We start from the raw sequence: 19270 nt of genomic DNA on the forward strand, positions 1-19270 counted from the left end.
GGCAGCCGCCCTCCCGAGCAGCCGGCTGCCTTCCCCTCCCGGCCTCGCCGCCGGTTGCCCTGATTTGCAAAAGACTCAGCTAGGGTAAAGGCGAGACAACTTTATTCTTCGGACTCTACCGAACTTCAGTTCTACCAGTGATTTATCGTATTTACTATTCTATGACCTACTTTTAATAATAAAGACTCCTTCTTTCCCTAAATACACCCTACAAGGATACATACAACAAACGTAAGAGACTCAGAGCTTCACCACCACTTTCTTAGTCTTCCCTCTAGAAAGCCAAGCAGGAGAGAGCATTTCCACCCCTGCGGAAAGCAAGCTGCACTGGAACAGCAGCTTTGTTTTATTTAATAATAATTCAGCACAAGAATACAATAGAAAGGGCACTCCCTGGAGTGTAATGCTTCCAAAAATAAGGCAGCATTCCTAGCCAACAGATGCAGTTTCAGCCTCAGTACAAGCCTCAGAGCATGGTACATAATACAGTTGCTCTGTAAGTCACTTAATGCCTGAATAAATTAACCCCAATATTCCACTTCTTCCAATTTTCTGCATGCTGGTAGAGCAGAGAACTGGAGGAGGAGGGTGCCGGGGGAGGGATGGACTGTCCAGGCAGGAATTCGAAGCAAAAATACAGCAGCCATACAAATACAGAACCACCCCAATACTAACTCCTAGGGCTCGTCCTCCAGCCCTTGCAGCATCACTTTAGCAGTTTTAAACACTGCTTTTAGTCTCATAGGTACCGCGTTACCATTCTAAATTCACCAGGGCAGTTCAACGTGTTTATCCAGTAGCACAAAACACATTTAAACCGGAAAGCACAGTTCATGCTAGGAAGTTGCATGCATTTCTCCCGGATTTGATACACTGCTTCAGCTCAGCCAGCGACTGCAGCATTGGTCGTTAGATAGCTTCAGAACGAGCATCGGTCCTGCTATCAGTGGGTTTCTGTGGGGAATTTTTGCCATGCCCCCAGCAGCAGACTTTGAGCACAGTGCCTGGAAAGTTTTTAGCAGGTAGAAGAATCAAACACGCTTTAAAGACTTCCGTAAACTAGCCCTTCTCTTATAAAAAAAACCCTGAGAAGCAGAGATTACCTCCCCACCTACAAGCATTACAGGCAGAGGGAAAGCGTTTGAAGCCCAAATGCTATGATCAGAGTTGGTCTACTAATTTTAGGGGCCTTTAGCACACGATGGAAAGTAGGCTCTCATTTAGGTAACTAAAGAGAAAGCTGAGACTCGTATGACAGAGCTAACAAGGGGAAACCATAGTGCAAGTGTTGTATTTCACCGCAATTAATTCATGGCAGTGGATGGGCAGGATCCTCTGACAGCACAGAGAACCCAGGGATGCACATTGGTGGTGGAGGTGACACATTGTGCCGTTGCCCTGATCCAGTGAGCCACTCGCCAAATCTTCAAGAGGCCAGTACCTACATGGGACACAGCAGAGAGCCCGAGGGGTCCAGCAGCACCGTGGGTGCCCCGCCGCCTCACCCCGCACAGCCAGGGACGCTGATCGCTCAGCAGCTCCCACATGGGCAAAGCGCTGGCGCTGGGCACAGTCACGTGGATGTGGCACAGGTGCTCACAAACCACGCGCGGCAGAGTGGCCACCCGAGGCCAGCCCTGCCCTGCGCTCGTGCATCTGGCAGCTGGCGTCGCATGTGCCACAGAACTGCCATAAACTGTCTACTAAGTGAGTTGGATAGTGTGTTAAACATGCAAGAAAAAAATACAGCGCACATCACCTTTATTAGCCTATTTGACCTTTCGGTTAAAAAGTATGTTCAAAATGTGAGAATGGAAAACATCTTACCCAACAGGTCAATGCCAAAAATAGTTTAAATGCATAAAGAGCTGGTCACAGCATGCCTGTCTGCTGCCATACAGTGCTGAAGGAGTTTATACGAACACCTGATATTATAAGCTTTGGTTAAAAGAAATAGCTCAGGACTAGGAAAGAGTTGTTTTGCCCATCTCTTGGGTGACAGCTCTCCAATTTCAACAACGTAGGAGGTATTTCCTGGTTACCACACTAATCGGGAACTTCCTACAAACATTATTCATATCTCTTCACATGGTAAGAGGTCCAGAAGAAAAACAATAAACTAACACAAAAATGAACTCATGGTTGTGTCATACACTATAAATATTTCTGAGCCACCATTAAAAAGGTAAGAAAAATAGTTCCTGTGTCATAACAATTACACGTTTTAGATTCTTAAAGAACAAACTAGCATTTAACCTAAGTTCTCAGCTATAAAATTTTTGTTTATCTTGGCATAATTCTAAGTTTTATTTCAAGATGTAATACATTCCAGCACAGTCGCAGCTTTCTGGCACTTGTGAATCTTTCAAACACTCACAGAAGAACTGTAGAAAAAAAGTTAGGTAACTTTCCATTGTAGCTGATGGGTCGATAATCTTCAGTTCTCAAAATTAATTCTATAATGGAAACATCTTCATCTACTGCAGAAAATAAAGGTTTACATTAAAAGACAGGAAAAGTTCCTCTAAATTATATTACACAATCACATATATGCTATTTTATTGTACATATGTTCATACTGCAGACAGAAGAAAAAAATATAGTAAAAGCCGTAAGAAACAAAGAGGAGAAAGGTGAACAGACCGCTTCACAGAGGGACAAGAGCCTCAGGGACACCACTCAAGTGTTGTGAAATACAACCTTTCCAGTTTGCTTTGCAAAAAGGAGCCGTCTTTTTGCTGAGCGCTATCGAATCGGGGTTTACAAGCAGGGGCACATGCTATGCTGTCTAAAACTGAATATACCCTTTTCCTCATTCCTTTTCTCCTTTTTTGTGGCTTTTCTCCCCCGCCCAATCTGTGTTTCTAAAGACAAAATGACTGACTGATGAAAATGGCCAAATCACTGTCAGCTAACTAGGAAATTAACCTAATGCTTAGTGCACCTGCCATCAAATGATTCCAAAGCAATCAAGAAAAATCAATTCAACCACTTCTCTATAAGAAATTGCACAAACATGTTAGTTATTTCTGGACCTGCTATGAGTTTTGCAAAAACTGCCTGTTAACCAATCACAGCTGAATCAGTGTTTCATAATAAGGAAAGAAAATAACAATTATGCAGCAGCCAGCGACTTGCACAGTCACTAAATCTTGTAATGGATTCACAGCGAACTGTGGGTACGTTTGTTTCATCAGTTCTTTCTCACTTGAAGTAAATGAGATTATTCCTGTAGGCTAAGCGTGTGCTTACCGCTTTGCTGTATCAGCATGGTGCTCAGCACTTTTGGGGATTTGCTCCTGAAACTTTATAACATCAGTAGTTTCAGGATGCAAGTCACAGTGCTGGTCTGGATCTATAAATCTCCAATTTCTGTTTAGCTTAGGGCTCATCTTTGTACAGAAATCAGGCATCCCTACACAGGAACATTACAGCAGTGTAAGGTAAGGTATTCTGGCTACTCCGCATCAATTTTGTGTGAGAACCGTATTAGTGTGCAGTAAACAGACCAAATTCATTTATGAGGAAGAGTTTCTCCAGACTTACTGCCGAGTACCTGCAGAAACTACAGAACATTAGGGTGCTATAAACCCACGAGGCACGAAGGGTTTAAACTCCACGGGAGTGAAACAGTGACGGACAGCAGAATTTGAATATACAGAGAGAGAACTGAGCACCAGCTCCCCACTGGACCCAAGCTATTTTGTTTAAAAGCATCCCTGGTGTTCCCATGAAGAATCACTATGAACATTCAGGGCCACGCAGCTTCATGCTCTGGCTTGCTGTGTACTAACTTCCCTATGCAGGCAAGCCCTTGGGTTGTGCCAGCACTAGATCTCTCTTTTGTCCATTTTCCCTCCGTTGTTACTAATTCTCATCAAGTCCCACGTGGTTTCTGGCATTTTAACCATATCTGGTTACTCTTTTGTCCTCAGAACCAGACAACACGGTGCCTACTGCAAGCATCCACATCCTCATGTGAATGTGCAATTCACAGTTATACAACAAACAACCAGTGAGAAATTCCCTGATTAAAAACAAAAAAAGATCTGCTACAGACAAGGCAGCTTTTCTATTCTGGAACAGTTCTATTCAATACCTTCTACTTTTAGAGGTCAGAGCCCAGGAACAATATGCTAAAACAGCCATTAGCCACGGCACTGAAAAACACCTCCCAATCTCTTATTCAACAATGTTCATATACCTTATCTTGTTATCTGTAACATATAGAAGGACTCCAACTACAGTGAACTGTGTCCAGGCGCAAGAAAGACTGCAGGATCAGGAATGGAGCTGCACGATCCAACAGCCCAGACTTTTTCTGCGCAGTAAGTATGAGGAATATGCTTGAGAACGTATTATTATTTGACTAAAGGAAGTACTGGCTGCTTTAATATCGGTTTGCTGTTACAGTTATCTCACAAGAGTTTTACTGGAAATGCACTCAGAGCAGCACACTTAGAATCTTGTGCCAGCATATCTCAGAAGTGCATATGCTGGTATTAATATTGCAGATGCATTTCTAAAGAGGGAAACAAAACAAAATCAAGGGAGACAAAAAAAAAAAAAACCCTCATACTCACCCAAGATCATAGAGAAAAGAATGGAAGCTTAGCCTCGCTTTCTTCTGCAGCTGGTAACGGTGTTCTGCAAAGAGCCTCTGCAAGTTCTGCTGTCTATATTGAAATGCAAAAACACTACATGGAAATCAAAGAACTTAAAACAGATAATAGAGAGCCAGATTCAAACTAGTGAACAGGAAAGGAACACTTTTCAATCCCTTCTTCTCCTCCCTCCCCCAAACAGGGAACAGAATCCCACAGGTACAAATTCTTACTGATCAAATGCTAAGGGTTATATTTAAAGTACGTTGTATTTTAAAGCCCAGTTTAAAACACCCTCAGGTAAAGCTGGTTTTAAGCACAGGTGGTCGGTCTGCGTAGATTAAACAAAACATGCTAGACAAGTTTATGCCCAGAACTGCTCTGAAAGTAGATCAAAGTTCTACAGATGTGGTTCAGAAGCTGCCTCCACCGGTAAATACGAGCCTGCTTTATTTCCTATCCACTGAAGCAACCTTTACAAATAAGAAGACAACTTCCAAGCTCAAAAACACAGTATCAGGTTATAAAGCAGAGTCATGCTCTCTACTAAAGGAGAGCTGGTTTAGTCAAGCTGTGATATGCCAATCGGAAGGCAGAAGCCAGACATCTGATGGGGCTGTGCAACAGCCACAAGCAATCACTGCTTTGCAGGTTTTTCAGGAATCCACTCTAAAGACAGTCTTTGCAGAAGACTACACTGCTGCTGTCTTTTACACTGAATGAAATCCTGCAGATGAACTCCAGAACAAAATATTGTTTCCATTCGTGGCTGGCACACAACCTTTATACTCTGTCAGTCTGTCCCAACATAATTAAGCTTTTCTGGTTCTGAACACTATCACAATTATTTTTGTCTGTTATTCAGAGTAATATCGTTCTGGTCAAGTTCATCTAAGGATATAAGGGGTGCAGCATTTGTAGGGAGAGGTAATACCTTTCGCTGGAAAGCACAGCTAAGGCTTCAGCACGTACCCTTTCCATTAAGGGTCTGCTTTAAAATCAAAAGCCCGTATTCTCATTTTGTGATATAGATCAGTGCACATATACTCATTTCTAGAGAAAAGTAGTGCAATTCCGTTGTGACAAATCTTGTCAAACACAGTAGAAATTCTTAAGGATATTCATGAGAACAAACAATGCCTCATACCAATTACTTTTACTGCCCATATTCTGAGGGCAAGAACCTCCCTGACAGGATTCAGGCTCATAAAATACACTGACAGGACAGCTACGTGCAGGTTATTTGTTTTGCCCATTCAGTACGTTCTCTGGCCCTGCAACGAAAGAACTGAAACTATTAACCCACAAAAACCTTAAATTACTTATGCTGAGAGTCTGATTTATATTCAAATACAAAACCATTGTATATATCGCTCCTTCATTTCCTCTAGTGTCTTCCTTTCCAGAAATATACCTAGCATGATAAACCAGTTCTGAATTTAAGTCATGCTTGTGTTCACTTTTTTCTAGACCTCCTACAGTTTGGTCCAAAACGACTTCTTCCTTCCATCTGTTTAGACGCATGCAAAAGTCAAATCCGGTCATGACCTTGAGGAGCCACAAAGAATCCAATAAAAAACATCAAGTATTTCATGCTAACGCACGCAGGAATTTTTTCTCTTCAGCAAAGCGTGAGGAGGATATTGTTTATAATGTCATAGCACAGGTCAAGCATAAGAGAAAGGATGATTTATTGAGAGGCGATCTCATAAATGTGTACAAGTATCTGAAGGGGGAGTGTCAAGAGGACGAGGCCAGTCTCTTCTCCGTGGTGCCCAGTGACAGGACAAGAGGCAACGGGCAGAAACTGAACCACAGGAAGTTCCATCTGAACCTGAGAAAAAACTTCTTCACTGGGAGGGTGACAGAGCATTGGAACAGGTTGCCCAGAGAGGTAGTGGAGTCTCCTTCCCTGGAGATATTCAAAACCCGTCTGGACGTGATCCTGGGCAATATGCTCTAGAGGTCCCTGCTTGAGCAGGGGGGTTGGACTAGATGATCTCTAGAGGTCCCTTCCAACCTAAACGATTCTGTGATTCTATGTTCACAATGACTCTTCCCAGCTACCTAAATCTAGTCATAGGAGAGCAATAAATACCGTATTAGCACTGCTGCTGTTTGGACTGCAGCGAGGGCTTGTGTGGAGGAGAGTGCTAAGCTCCAGATCAGCAACCATCTGTCGAGACTCGGCCAGCAAATGCTGCAGCTTACTCGTGCGGGAACAGGCTTCCTGGACGAGACAGAAAGTAAGTCAAAGTTATGAAATGATCTTTTCGGAAAAATTCAAAGGATTATAACACACTAAGAGTCATCACTCATTTTAAAATGTCTCAGTTCAAAATACTACTGTACAACACTGTTCCAGAGTCTGTCATTACCTGTCTAAATGCTGACACTTCTGCTAAACAGGTAGGTCTTTCCTAGTACCAGCTTTCTAACAGAGTCTCACATGCACGTGTGCATAGCACCACAGCTGAAAGCACGTGCCACTGAGGAGACAAAGCTAGTGTTTCAAATGGCTGAAAAAAGCAGCAAGTTTATTAACAACTCAAACAAGATAATTTATCTTGGCAGCTGATAGAGGAGAGAGAGTTGGTGACAGCACCACATGTCACACTAGCCTCCTCCTCTAAGTCCATGCTCACGTAAGTAACCAGCACAGCTGCAAACTTGGGCAGACACCCCTATTCCTCAGCACTTCAGTTTTCAGAGTTGGCCTGAAGTGTGCCATGCGTGGGGACTGTGCAGATTTGTGGGTGGGTGCTGGGGCTCCTCTAAAAGCATCTATTAAACGATACAGAATTGGAAGCTGATGCTAATCTCGGAAAACAAACAAACAACTCCCACCCCGACCCCCCCAAAAAACAAAAAGGAAAACAAAAACAGGATGTTCCCAGACATCCATTCGAGCAGGATGGGGTCAAGAAAGAACCCTCTCCCAGTTTCTACTTGTATTTACTAATTTCACAATTCCCAGACTCGCCAGGCAGGGTGCTGAACTGCACTCCTGACCAAACTGCAGCCCCGTGTCCGTACAGGACAAAATAGAACATGCACAGTTACACAGCCAGCCAGCCTACAAGCTCAGTCTCTACTTCTTGCATGACAACGGCTATTCACTTTTCTCCCACCAATTGCAATTCCCCCTAAAATTAGTGTAACACATTCTGCAATAAAATACTAACTTGGTCAATGGTAGGATTGCAGCGTCTATTGGTTGGCTGAATCACTGAAAGGTTACTGATGTCCAGAGGGAAGTCTGCATCAGATAATTTTTCATATCTTTGAGGCCTGTCTCCTTTTTGGGTGGATGTCAAACAACAGGGAGAATCCAAGTGAAGAGAATTCAGATCTGCATTTTCTTCACTGTTAATAAAATAAAGACATTGCCAGAAACAGTATCATCATTCCTTCTAAACTTTCAAAGAAAAGTCATGGGACAACATACTCATGGGCCCTGATCCAAGGCAATAGTCAAGCATGTGAGATTACTCCGTTCCTTAAAGAGTTTTTCCCATGTTTAACAGCTTCATTAGATCAGTTTCATCCTCTGATGAACAGTCAAGCTGTTTCCAGAACAGCGAGATTACCACATGCTTTAATAACTATTTAACTTTGCAAAGAGCAAACACATAAGGCAATACCTAGTACCTCCCAGTACTCTAGTACGCTTTCTTCTCTCATTCCCTTCTCCATTTTTTTTTACTCAATCATTAAGCAAACTTAGTATTTGTAGGTGTACAGGGAATCTTACAGACTTTTAAAGTCATTATCTCACTTTGGAGATCTTAGGAGAGTTTCCCCAAGGAGACTTTATTTACTTACTTATTCTTAATACAGAAGCAAACAGTACATCTGAAGCAATTTCAGTAAACTGTCATTAAATCCAAAACTCAGTTGCTTGACTACCATTTCAGTGTAGAGCTGAAGCCTAAGACCTATTGGCATGCATATTCCCCAAGGTTTTAAAGCAAAACAAAGTATTAACTTAGCACCAAATACATTTTAGTGTATTTAGGAGTACTGGAAAAGCAAATTAAATGTCAGTTAATGCAACAAATCATATCCAGCACATTATTATTGTCCAAACACGGACTCACAAACCATCACAAGCTTGCCCTAATACCAAAGGTCCTTTAGCCCTTAATATACATGTCAAAGGATTGAAAGTTTTCTCTGCTACACCTTCTCACACTAAAACTCAACTTTCCTACGGCCTACCCTACAGAAACCATTCTTAATTTTAATTGCTTCAAGGCCGAATTTATCGCAGCGTACCAAGTTCCTCTCACAGCTCCAACACCAATTAATCACACATTAATACTAGAATAAATAAAAGCTGTAGCACATTAGAAATCATCTTGATCATCTATGCCAGCAGCACAGGAACCCAGTAGCACCCTAACTGTATGTTAGGTCCCAAGGATTAGGGTAAGTGTCAGAGGAACAATGTTGCAGAGAATAAGAGAAATCACCTGCCCCGGTGCTATGTTTTCGTATAGCACTGAACGCAGTCTGGAGCTTGCTCAAAGGCACGCCCTGGTACCTGCTAGCAGTTGCAAGTTATGCAGCGATTTTCATTTTTAACAGCTAATTTCTGCGTCATACAGTTTTAAAACATCTATTTTTCTTATTTAAAGAATGAATAAAATAGTGGCCATCTCCCAAAATAAAACATGTCTGTATTCCTTACTCTTCTGCGCACGACGAGATTTACTAGCACTGCCTCATCAGTTAAGTAATCGAAAAAAATGTTTAAGAAAATACTCTTCTCAAATTTGTAACGTGTCATTAAACAGTCTTTAGATATTTATTTTGGTGAAATAGCGCATTCCATACCTGGCAAGACTGTTACAGAAAAGTTTCTTTTCAGAAGACGTTCAATCTAAAAAAAAAAGCCCATTTGAGAGATGCCAGCTCAGAATCGTATGCTCTGTCTCCTTTTACTGCTCTTGCAAAACCCTAGAATGCAATAGGCTTTTAAGAGAGAGGTGTTCATATTTGCAAGCTTCTGAGAAGAAAAGGCTCTTCAGGAGAGATCTGACCGAATAAGATGTAGCAGCCTCGAAGAAGGGGACAGAGGTGGTTCGATGAACACAGCCAGTTTTGAAGAATATACAGGTGGTGGTGGGGAGGGGAAGAAACAAACAGGTTTGATTTTGAGGCAGTGAGCTGTTTCAAGGAACAGGTGGAGTAGACAGAACAAATATTAACTCTGCTGAGGCTCCAAATTTAAAAACAGAATCTGCATTAACATCCAGAGCCAGCACTATTGCTCCAACAGAAATGAAGTCACACTAAGTCAGAGCACAAAGAAATTATTCCTGCATTACAGTATTTCACAATCACTCTTGCAGTTAGATAAGGTATTTCACTAAGTTAAGAGTCGTCTTGTTAGCTGTTCCAGAATTCAAGGACTCATGTCAAAAATATTTGCTGGGTTGACAGGGAGGTGCCAGCACCCTCCCCTACATAAGAAATACATCAGCAGCACTAGGAAGCCAACAATGGAAAACTGGAGGATCCACATTCAAGTCCTAGAGGGAATGTCATGTTGCCATTAAGGCCTGAACAATAAGTCCACACTGATGACTGCAATACTAACTTCTCCTCCCATTGAAGGGGAGAGAATGTATTCGGTGGCAGATGAGAGAGTCAACAGTGGTTGGACAGCAGACAGTTTGGGGTTTTTCTCCGGGTAGCAGAGCTCCTAGGAATAAACGCAGGCATCGAGAAAACTTGATAGCTCAGCAGCAGCAAATCCCAAATGAGTAGAGCAGCTCTCCCTTGCTGAACAAAGCCTGTTCTAGCTACCTTGTCTGTGTTGAATTTGTTCCTTCTCCCACTAAAACCACCTCAGGAGCAAGACAAAAACTGCAAGTAGCTTTTATCTCAAAAGAGATTTGGAGGAACAGGAGTGTGTCATTTGTGCTGCTGGGGTGAGAAGATAAGATAAGATCAGGGTAGACCTAAGGGGAATGGATAGAGTCTTTCTTATGATTTAAGAACAGCGAAAACTAGAGAGAGTTCATACACAACGTGAAGCTCAGCTAAGCTGCGTGGGAATGTGCCAAGACAGCACTCTCTTTCCACTGGCTGCCCATACACCTTGTTTCTGAATACATCTGTCTCCCTGCAGTAACAATTTATGTAATTCCTTTTTTTATTTTAAAAATAATACAGAACAGAAGCATCGGTACATCAGACATTTCCCTTCCACAATGTTAATCTGTGCAGATGCTGGGCCAGATCTGCTGGCAGAATTCTTAGCAAGTTTAAACAGTTGTGCGTTTACTGTATTCAAACTGCACCAGCTGAAGAACTACTCCTCTGTCTCTTCCTCCTCTCTGTCTAAAAGGCAGCTATGAAATTTCTGTAAAACTTCATAAATCTTTCTAAAATACAGTTGGTAACTGATCAGTAAGTCAGTTTTTTAAAAGGAGAGAGGGGAAACTAACCAGCATGATAAATCCACAGGAACAGTCACAGCTTTGAATGTCCCTGCTTGTGCAGGCATAAAAACAACTTCTAAAATGTGAAGCGGCATTTATATCCCGGAGACGTTTGAAAACCACTAAGATATGTGAGTATTTTTATGACACTTCTCAGCATTAGAAAACTCATTCTGCTGATCTCCATGTCCCTTTTTCCCCCCCAATATAAACACAGGGATACAGCCCCAAGACACACCAGAGAGCTGGCAGATTGTTGTACGTTAAACTTTGCCATCTCATTTCCTTGCGCTGAGTGAAGAAAGCAGACTGTATGGAAGAGACCTGTCCTACATTCCTGCCTAGTCACTATGTGATTTCTCAATAGCAATAACACAGTCACGAAAGCATCACAGAAAATACAGGTTTGTTTCTTGCCTTACAGAAACGTCACTTTAGAAGCCCAACTCCAAACTAAACGTATTTTACCCAGACTTAGAAGCAACATCTAGGATCTCCAAAAATCAGAAGATTTTTAAAATCTCCATTTTTCCTCCTCAATTAGTTTATTTGGCAAGTTATGCAGTATTGCAGCTTTTCCTACCCAGACAGCTCTTGCGGGTAAGAGATGTGAAAAAATAAAGGCATAAAAATAATGATATCTTAGAGCTATTTTAACTTATTTTAAATCTACTACTTTTCAAGTTGGTAGTCTAACTTTAAAACAGAAGTTACTTTCAACATCACTTGATATAAGGCACATCGATAGCTTCTTCACCAAGTTTCTACATAATTACAGCTTGTACCAATCTATTTCTTAAATGTAACAAGTACATAACCTTTTTGGGCTGGCACACTTTCTCTCTTGTGCAGTCTTGAGACAGTTGCAAGTTTTTCTGTGCCATATATTTCCATTTCCTTTTCTGGGTTTGAAAATCTTCATCCATTCCAGATCTGATACTGGCTTCCACCATGCAGCTTTTTTTACGATGAAGTTATTACTACAGGAATCAGCTTCAGGCTTGTGAATCGTACTAGGAGTCTCTCTGCTTTTTTGGCCACATAAAATTCCAGTTCTCTCTTGCCAGATTTTATTTTCATTATCAGTTTTGTCAGATACGATAGTGTCCTGGATCAAAGTACTTTGTGAATCTACACAAGAATTGAAGTCAGGCCAACGCTCATACAAAGGTAAAGATGACTCAAAGGTCTGATGGGCTCCACTTTCCAATCCACTCTCGGAAATTTCCCTGTTCCTCAAAGGCCTTGTGTTGTTTGTATCGCAAAATACTTTGCTGTCTGGCTCATCGGAGCGTGATGCAACATCCTGCTTTTCCTCATCTTCCGTAAGGACAGCCAAGCCTTTCACAATTTTTTGACACTGATTTAAGTGTGCTGAGGTAGTTTTCTCCAAGTCTGATGCATTCAGTAACAGTCTGTTCTCTACTTCGCACACCTCAGAGATGCTTTTTAGCCTACACTTCTGAACTTGTGCAGTTCCACCTTCCTCGCATATGGTGCCCTCACTCCTAACCGTGTCTGTTTCACTGTTACTTTCAGGGGCAGGGAATGCCATACCTATGCTACAATGGCATGATAAAGAACCGTCATAAATATTGCATTTAAAGAGCATACATAACCCTACTCAGGGTAGGCCATACATTAACCACAGGCTGTAGCCACAGTTCGGCAGTAGTTTACATACCAGCAGACAGCCATATCCTGCCAGAACCCTACAGAAGCCTGCCCAGATTTGACTGTAGGTTACTTTGCAGAATCACTCTGAGAGTTCTTTCATATTTTATATAGTGTGGTAATTCGGTCTGAAACCTCTAGGGTGTGCACCGCTTTCCTGATTTGAAAGCAAAATAAACTTTGACTTTTAAACAAAAGAAGTAGTAGGCCAGACTAATGCCCCTATCACCGGACTAGCCCGTTTTTTAAAGCAGCACTAACTGTCTGACTTGCATACAATACTTTATTGTATGACTGATACTCACGGTGTCTTCTGACCCCATAAAACGGGTATCTGACAATTGCACTGGATATTTGTGGTTGAGCTCTGCAAATTCATCTTGACACAGCACATATCTATTTCAGAATGCTAACTGCAGCTGAACAGTAAAAAGTCTGTCCTCAGAAAGTAAGCTAGTATAAAAAACAGGTTACTTTACCTCATTTCATGTGTCTTTTCATGCTTTTGCCTTAATTCCTGTGAACTCTCCAAATTGAAATGAAGAAACTGCAAGTCACGCTGCTGTTTTACATAGATCTGCTTAAAGACAGAAACACACATTAGTGAAAGTCTAAAGCACAAGGATTAGATACAAACGCACTGCTTTGCATCCAAAAATATCCTCAAAGTATTTTTTAGGTTGATATCTGTAGTCAAACTTCAGCCAAATCCTGCCAAACCTAAAGGGTCATCTCAGCATGTATTTAGCAAAACATAGCCTGTTTTGTCATGTTATGTGGATAAGGACAATATAAATTATTTTTATTAGAAGACTGCTGTGGTCTTCTAAAATAGAACCACTCTGTACCACAAAGGCAACATTATTATTGTTATTTGATACTTAATGTATCTTGTACAATATTATGTAATTTATGCATTATGCACAAGGGTTGAGGATCGAGGTGTTCAGCTCGCGCTGCAGGGAATTTTTTGTAGAGGTAATACAAAAGTTAACACGCTGATCAACCATTAACAGTAAAAAAAAAAAAAAAAAAAAAAAAAAGGGCATTTAATGTGCTTTGGGAACTTCAGATGACTGCAAGCAAAAGCACTTGTTTTAAGTCTCTTTTGAAGCAGTTCTTCTAGTACACCATGCCCCTTAAGGTTGCATGAGTTCACCTTGGGCATGTGTGTGAGGCAGTACGCTCACAGCCCCCACTGCCTTTCACGTGACTTCTTGGAGCCTGGCACCTTCTGGTTATAAACGTGCCCTGATGAACTGTTTATCTCGATAGGGTGCCCCACTTACTGCTATGCAGGTGATATTTACTGCTTGCAGCATCGAGTAAATACAATTATAACACTAAAGGCTAAAAGCATATGTAAATACAAGCATTTATACCATAGGTTTTTAATCTTAAAAAAAATATATATATATATATATCAGCATTCTATAGTGATCCCATCAAGGCAGTAAGAAGAAATTTGACTTTTTTCTTATTTAAAATCAGCTACTTCTAACTTTTTATACCTTTCCATATAGATCTAATGCTACTGAAAAATGCCTTCATAATCTTAATTAGGGTTGTACCTGCCGCAAACTTGATAGTTCTGTGTCAGTCCGTACTTGTTTAGATTTGGCAAACTGAAGAAGTTGATCTTTTCTATTTGCTTTCTCAACTGTTTCAAGACATACACAGTTTTCAAATTACTTATTTTAATTGAATAGATACATTTGTACATGCATCTGTGAGTAGTTGTAGAAGTAAACGTATAAACAAAATAAAAGCATTTTCTTAAGATCAACAGGATCTTTTTTCCCCTCCAAATAAAAAGAGTACTAAAATCATGAGACAACTGAACAGACCAAGTATTTTCCTAGGACCTAGGATTTTAGTAGTGGCAATATTTTACCTCATTGACTGGTTTATTTTTTACATTCTTTCACGGAAAGGAAATGTAGTAATCAGTTCTATTCCATTCTAGTTCTAGAATTCCAGTTCTATTCTGTACAGGGAAGGGCTAGGAAATACTCCCCTTTATTATTTTTAATATAGTTACTCTTGGGATCAATACTTGGCAAAGATAACGGGAAGAAAAAATGGACAGGAAAGTAAACTGTCTTACAGCAGGGGACATCCTTGGTCATCTAATTTTTCAAGGCATATCACTTGTTTGTAAGAGTACTGCAGCAACAATTGCCCTTTCTTACTCACTGAAGTACAGCAAACAGTTTTCTCTCTACTCAGAAACAAGGTGCAGGTATCAACAGATAGTAAGTCACAGTTTATCAAGTCTTGCATATTAAAACAGTCTAAACCAAAAACATCAGTTAGGGAAAAGCAAGAGACAAAGTGAACTTATAAAACATACGTCTTCCATGCAAATGCCTCCTTGCTGACCACAGGAGGGAGTAAATGGGGTGGTAGTTTTACAGGGCCCAAACTATGTTTTGTGTGTGGTTTCTTTTCAGTATCTAACCATTTTCTGTGCCAACTTGTGTCCGAGTGTAATACATAGAGGTGACTTTCCTCCTTAATACCATAGGAGACAAAAGGGTCCCAACAATTTTCAAGAGAGAATCCTCTGAACTGTTCACTCCACCATGCTTAATCATGTAAAAGCACAAAGTTGACTAATAAGATCTTATAAACTGCTCTTGCAGCAGCCCGAAGACGTTGCTTTCATAGAACAATGACACACAAAAGCATATACCTTTATTAAACTGCATTACAGGTACATAAGAAGCTGCCTCCCTCCCTAGATGTTAGTGGATTGTTGTTGTCTAAAAGTCTCTCATGTGCGGAAAGGCAAGGCATGAAAGCCAACTGCTGACACTTACCAGTAAGCGCAAGCTCATTCTTCAAGCAGCCGTTCTCTTGTTTGAGGTGCATGATTTCTTCCCGTTGCTCATTATTTTCTTTCATCTTTTCACAAAGGTCATCTTTAAAACAAAATGTAATGCTTCCAGAATGAAAAGGAATCACACTGATTTACACTGAATTTGGGGCCTGGTATAAACATTTACCTTTCAGCTTATTTGTTTCAAGCAGTAGTTCTTTCAGTCTCAGTTTGAAGTCTTGCTTTTCTTTATTTACACTGAATTCCTCTGACTTAGCTGCACGCAATGCACTCTCCAACTGTTTGAATTTAGATGTAAATTCAGTAATGTGATCAGTTGCTTCAAGTATATCCTTGTCCTGAAATACAAAATAAAATATATCCATCATTATTGCTTTATCTTCGTGTCATGGATCTTGACAAAACAGTACCTCTTACTGCAGTAGTTATAGCTACTTCACAGCTTTTATTTGAGCTCTAGGGAGAAGAAACAAAAAAAATCAAAGCCAGGAAACAAGCCTGTTTATGAAAGTAAATCAGTTTCCTGTTTGTTGGCCAATTTTCCCTTCTCAAACAAGTCTAAGAATGAAACAGTAATGTGATCAACAGAACCACTGTGGTGTAGTCACTAATAACTTCACTGCAGTTTGACCATATTTAGTCCATATTTAGTGCCTGATAAGACGACAGACGTTACCTTCAACTTGAGCATAGTAAGAAGCTCCTGCTCTCTAGCTTGCAGCTGGCCTATTTTAGCAGACAGTTCCAACACTGAGCAGTTGAGATTTTGATTTTTCTCCTAGTGAAAGAAATAAGTGTCAATCACTACTTCAGTAATTCAAAGATACTATTTTTCCAGTAAATATATGCACAACTTTGTTTAAATGTCAGGAATGGCAATGCGGGATTCTGCAGGGATTTGGAGAGAGAAGAGCAAAAATCAGCCTTGTTCCTCAATCCATTACAGTCAAACTTGCTTGCCATCAAGGGTCTTAATATCCTGCTTATCTTAATTTAAATTGGTAAGATACGTGAAAATGAGGAATACTGCCTTATTGTATTGTATAGAGGGGAAAAGTTATCCCAATAAACACATTATTGCCAAATCAGTTTTAAAAAAATCTAGAATGGTTAAACACTAATTATTTTCATATCCTTAGAGATACAGTTACAAGTTACAAGATGTCACAGTTCATAACAGTAACCAAAGCTGTAAGCAAAACTTTCTGGAACTTCCTAACCCAGTGGCAGCATTGCTTCAGGTGCCAGCACTGCCTTTTCCAGTCGGAATGCCTCACATTTTGGAAGCAAGTTGGTGCTGCACAGTGTTCCTCCAAACTAAGCAAATAAACAGCAAACTCCAAATCCAAGCTTGGGAAAGTGTAGGGGGTTTTTTTTTGGTTTCTTTTTTTTTTAAAGGAACATCAGAGCTATACCTTAATCTAACACTATTGCATCAGAAGACAAATACAGTTCAGGAGCCTTAATCTGAAATATTTATTCACTGTGGGAACTCACAAACGTCAATGGCGTTCTGTACACGCATGGACTGCAAAATGGGCCTATTATTCAACTCTTACCTCCAGAACCTGACAGTGAAGAGTTGTGTCTGTTGCTTTTTGAGATAGCTCTTTAAACTTCTGTTGTGTATGTTCAAGTGTTGTTTTACTGTCGTTCTGCTGAGTTTCTAACAGCCTTAACCTTTTGGTTAGTGTTTTTATAATTTCATTTCTCTTGAGCAGCTCATCTGGAAAAAACAAGAGAGGAAGTATTTGTGAGAAAACAGCTCAGGCATTACCTACACAATCTTCAAAATGGCAAAAGTAATTTACTTCAGTGTTTTAAAATCATGTAATTCAGAAATGTGTATGTTGAAGTAGGATTCATATACCTGACATATCTTCCCCTCCTAGACTGCATGTTCTCATATTTCCATAGTTACCCCAGATCAGACGGATTATGAATTCTGTTCTGACCTATCTTTTGAGTAGGCTGTTGAACAAGACTATTTCAGAGCTTCGAGGTGGTTAGCTGGGGTGGCTTGTGGACAACATCAAAGCTGTGCAGCAGCACCTCAGGGTGCAGAGCTCTGCAGTACACCACTACATTTGCAAACTGCTCTCTTCCCCCACATCTATTCTACCCGAATTTTTTTTAGAGAGTCCACAAAAGCAATTTACAAATTGAAATGAGAGCGTGCTATCCAAGTATCAAATCCACCTCAAAATCAAGACCGTTTTTGGTCTGTCTATTGCATACATTCTGATCTCAGAAAGGAGGCAACTACATTTAATGCTGAAGGGTAGGAAACCATTCCTTAAATGATGGAACACTGCTATCCAGGGGTCTAAGCACCTGCATACACTTAAAGACCAGAGTCTTGTGCTCTGTGCACACCACTTACTTTCCAATAGGTTGCAACGTTCTGCTAAAGTCAGTATTCTTTGCCGATCATCTTCCCAGGCTAGAAGCTGTCTCTGGTGCACTGCAACCATGTCATTGAGTTCCTTATCACGATCTTTCAGCTCTGCAATCAAAAGCTGGAGCTCATGCCTCTGTTTCTGAATGGTGCTGTTCTCAAAGCTTGGGCTAGGTTTCTATAAAAGAGAAAGCAGGACATGTTTCAACACAAAGAACAAGCGACCCGCCATCTGCTAATAAACTCCAGGTTTGAATTTATTCTAAACTGAAGCATTATTTCTACGTTTACAAAGGAGACCATCCCAAAACGTTCCTCGCGCTCGCCATACCACCTGCGGTCCTTGATCGAAACTGTTAGCGGCGCAACTGCTACTTTCATGTCAAAACCAGAACGGACTGACAGTTAAGCTAATTTCCACGTGTTACCTGGGGTGAAGCAGACCGCGGCAGTGATGAATTCATAAGGGTTTGGGGATCAGACTTCCACCGCGCATTCGGAGGTGCTCATAAATCTTTTACGACCGTAACGTTCAGCTTGGAGGCGCCATCTGATTTAAGCCCTACATGATTACCCACCACTGCTACCTCTGACCTGGCAACCCTGCAAGAATTAAAAAACAAACAAACAAACAAACGGTGAGAACCGAGGGCGGTCGGGGCACTGCGTGCGGCCCCCAACGGGCGCCGCCGAGGCCGCCGTTCCGCTCCTCTCCGCGGACCGCCCCGGGGTGGTGGCGGCGAGGCCCGCAGAGCCCCTCCCGCACGGAGCGGGGCCCGCAGCAGCCCCTCCGCCCTGCCCGCCGCCGCCGCCCAGAGCCGCGCCCCACCGTCAGCTCGCGCCCCCACACGCCCGCCGCCGCCTCCGGCCGTTAGGCGGAAGCCCCACCCCCCACCCCGGGCGGCCGTTACCATGAAGCCCCGCCCTCCTCGCCCTCCCCACCCCGGGCGGTGGGACCGCGGGTTCGAGCCCGGGCGCCGCCAGCAGTGACGCGGAACGCTGCCCCCGGCCTGGAGCCGAGCACAACACGGAGTAATAACCCCGAAAGAGCCACAGGGATTCAATTACCTGATTTTTTTTTTTTATGTGTGTATATATATGTGTATATATATATATATATATGTTATTCTCAACTAAACAGATCAGCTTAAAAACAAACAAACAAACAAAATCACGGGAGGAAAAAAAACCCCAAAACTGGCAGAGGATGAAGCGTTCCACGCGTCACCCACTCGGTTTTAAACCTTCCCCGGTTTAACAGAAAATGCCAATTCCAGGACACCACGGGCAGGGAGCGTTT

General features: G+C 41.6%; 1 protein-coding gene across 6 annotated transcripts; it reads right to left on the bottom strand.

Moving 5' to 3' along the window:
• Nucleotides 1–1744: 1744 nt before the first annotated feature.
• Nucleotides 1745–18872, bottom strand: CCDC62 (coiled-coil domain containing 62). 6 transcript variants are annotated; one of them, XM_068911190.1, is made up of 14 exons: nucleotides 18800–18856; nucleotides 18399–18573; nucleotides 17956–18148; nucleotides 17132–17298; nucleotides 16249–16350; nucleotides 15739–15910; nucleotides 15553–15654; nucleotides 14302–14390; nucleotides 13210–13307; nucleotides 11875–12618; nucleotides 7790–7970; nucleotides 6703–6834; nucleotides 4584–4676; nucleotides 1745–2480 (listed from the first exon to the last, which is right to left on the bottom strand). In XM_068911190.1, the coding sequence occupies exons 2-13, from the start codon at nucleotides 18432–18434 to the stop codon at nucleotides 4590–4592; spliced, it is 2103 nt and encodes a 700-aa protein (XP_068767291.1). In that variant the 5' UTR covers nucleotides 18435–18573; nucleotides 18800–18856; the 3' UTR covers nucleotides 1745–2480; nucleotides 4584–4589. The 6 variants fall into 6 exon arrangements, with proteins under 6 accessions (XP_068767291.1, XP_068767290.1, XP_068767289.1 ...); XM_068911189.1 differs by having other exon boundaries at nucleotides 1745–2477; nucleotides 13210–13310; XM_068911188.1 differs by having other exon boundaries at nucleotides 13210–13310.
• Nucleotides 18873–19270: the final 398 nt, after the last annotated feature.

This window comes from Struthio camelus, chromosome 17, assembly GCF_040807025.1.
Source record: "Struthio camelus isolate bStrCam1 chromosome 17, bStrCam1.hap1, whole genome shotgun sequence".
In the NCBI taxonomy this organism is placed as follows: domain Eukaryota; kingdom Metazoa; phylum Chordata; class Aves; order Struthioniformes; family Struthionidae; genus Struthio; species Struthio camelus.

Excerpts from the sequence above, each read along its gene's own strand:
- CCDC62 (XM_068911189.1), bottom strand. The coding sequence starts at position 18,434 with ATGAATTCATCACTGCCGCGGTCTGCTTCACCCCAG. Across the intron at positions 17,299-17,955 it reads ACGTTGCAACCTATTGGAAA|ATGAGCTGCTCAAGAGAAAT; the intron begins GTAAGTGGTGTG and ends TGTTTTTTCCAG. Across the intron at positions 12,619-13,209 it reads GAAAAGACACATGAAATGAG|CATAGGTATGGCATTCCCTG; the intron begins GTAAAGTAACCT and ends ATGCCATTGTAG.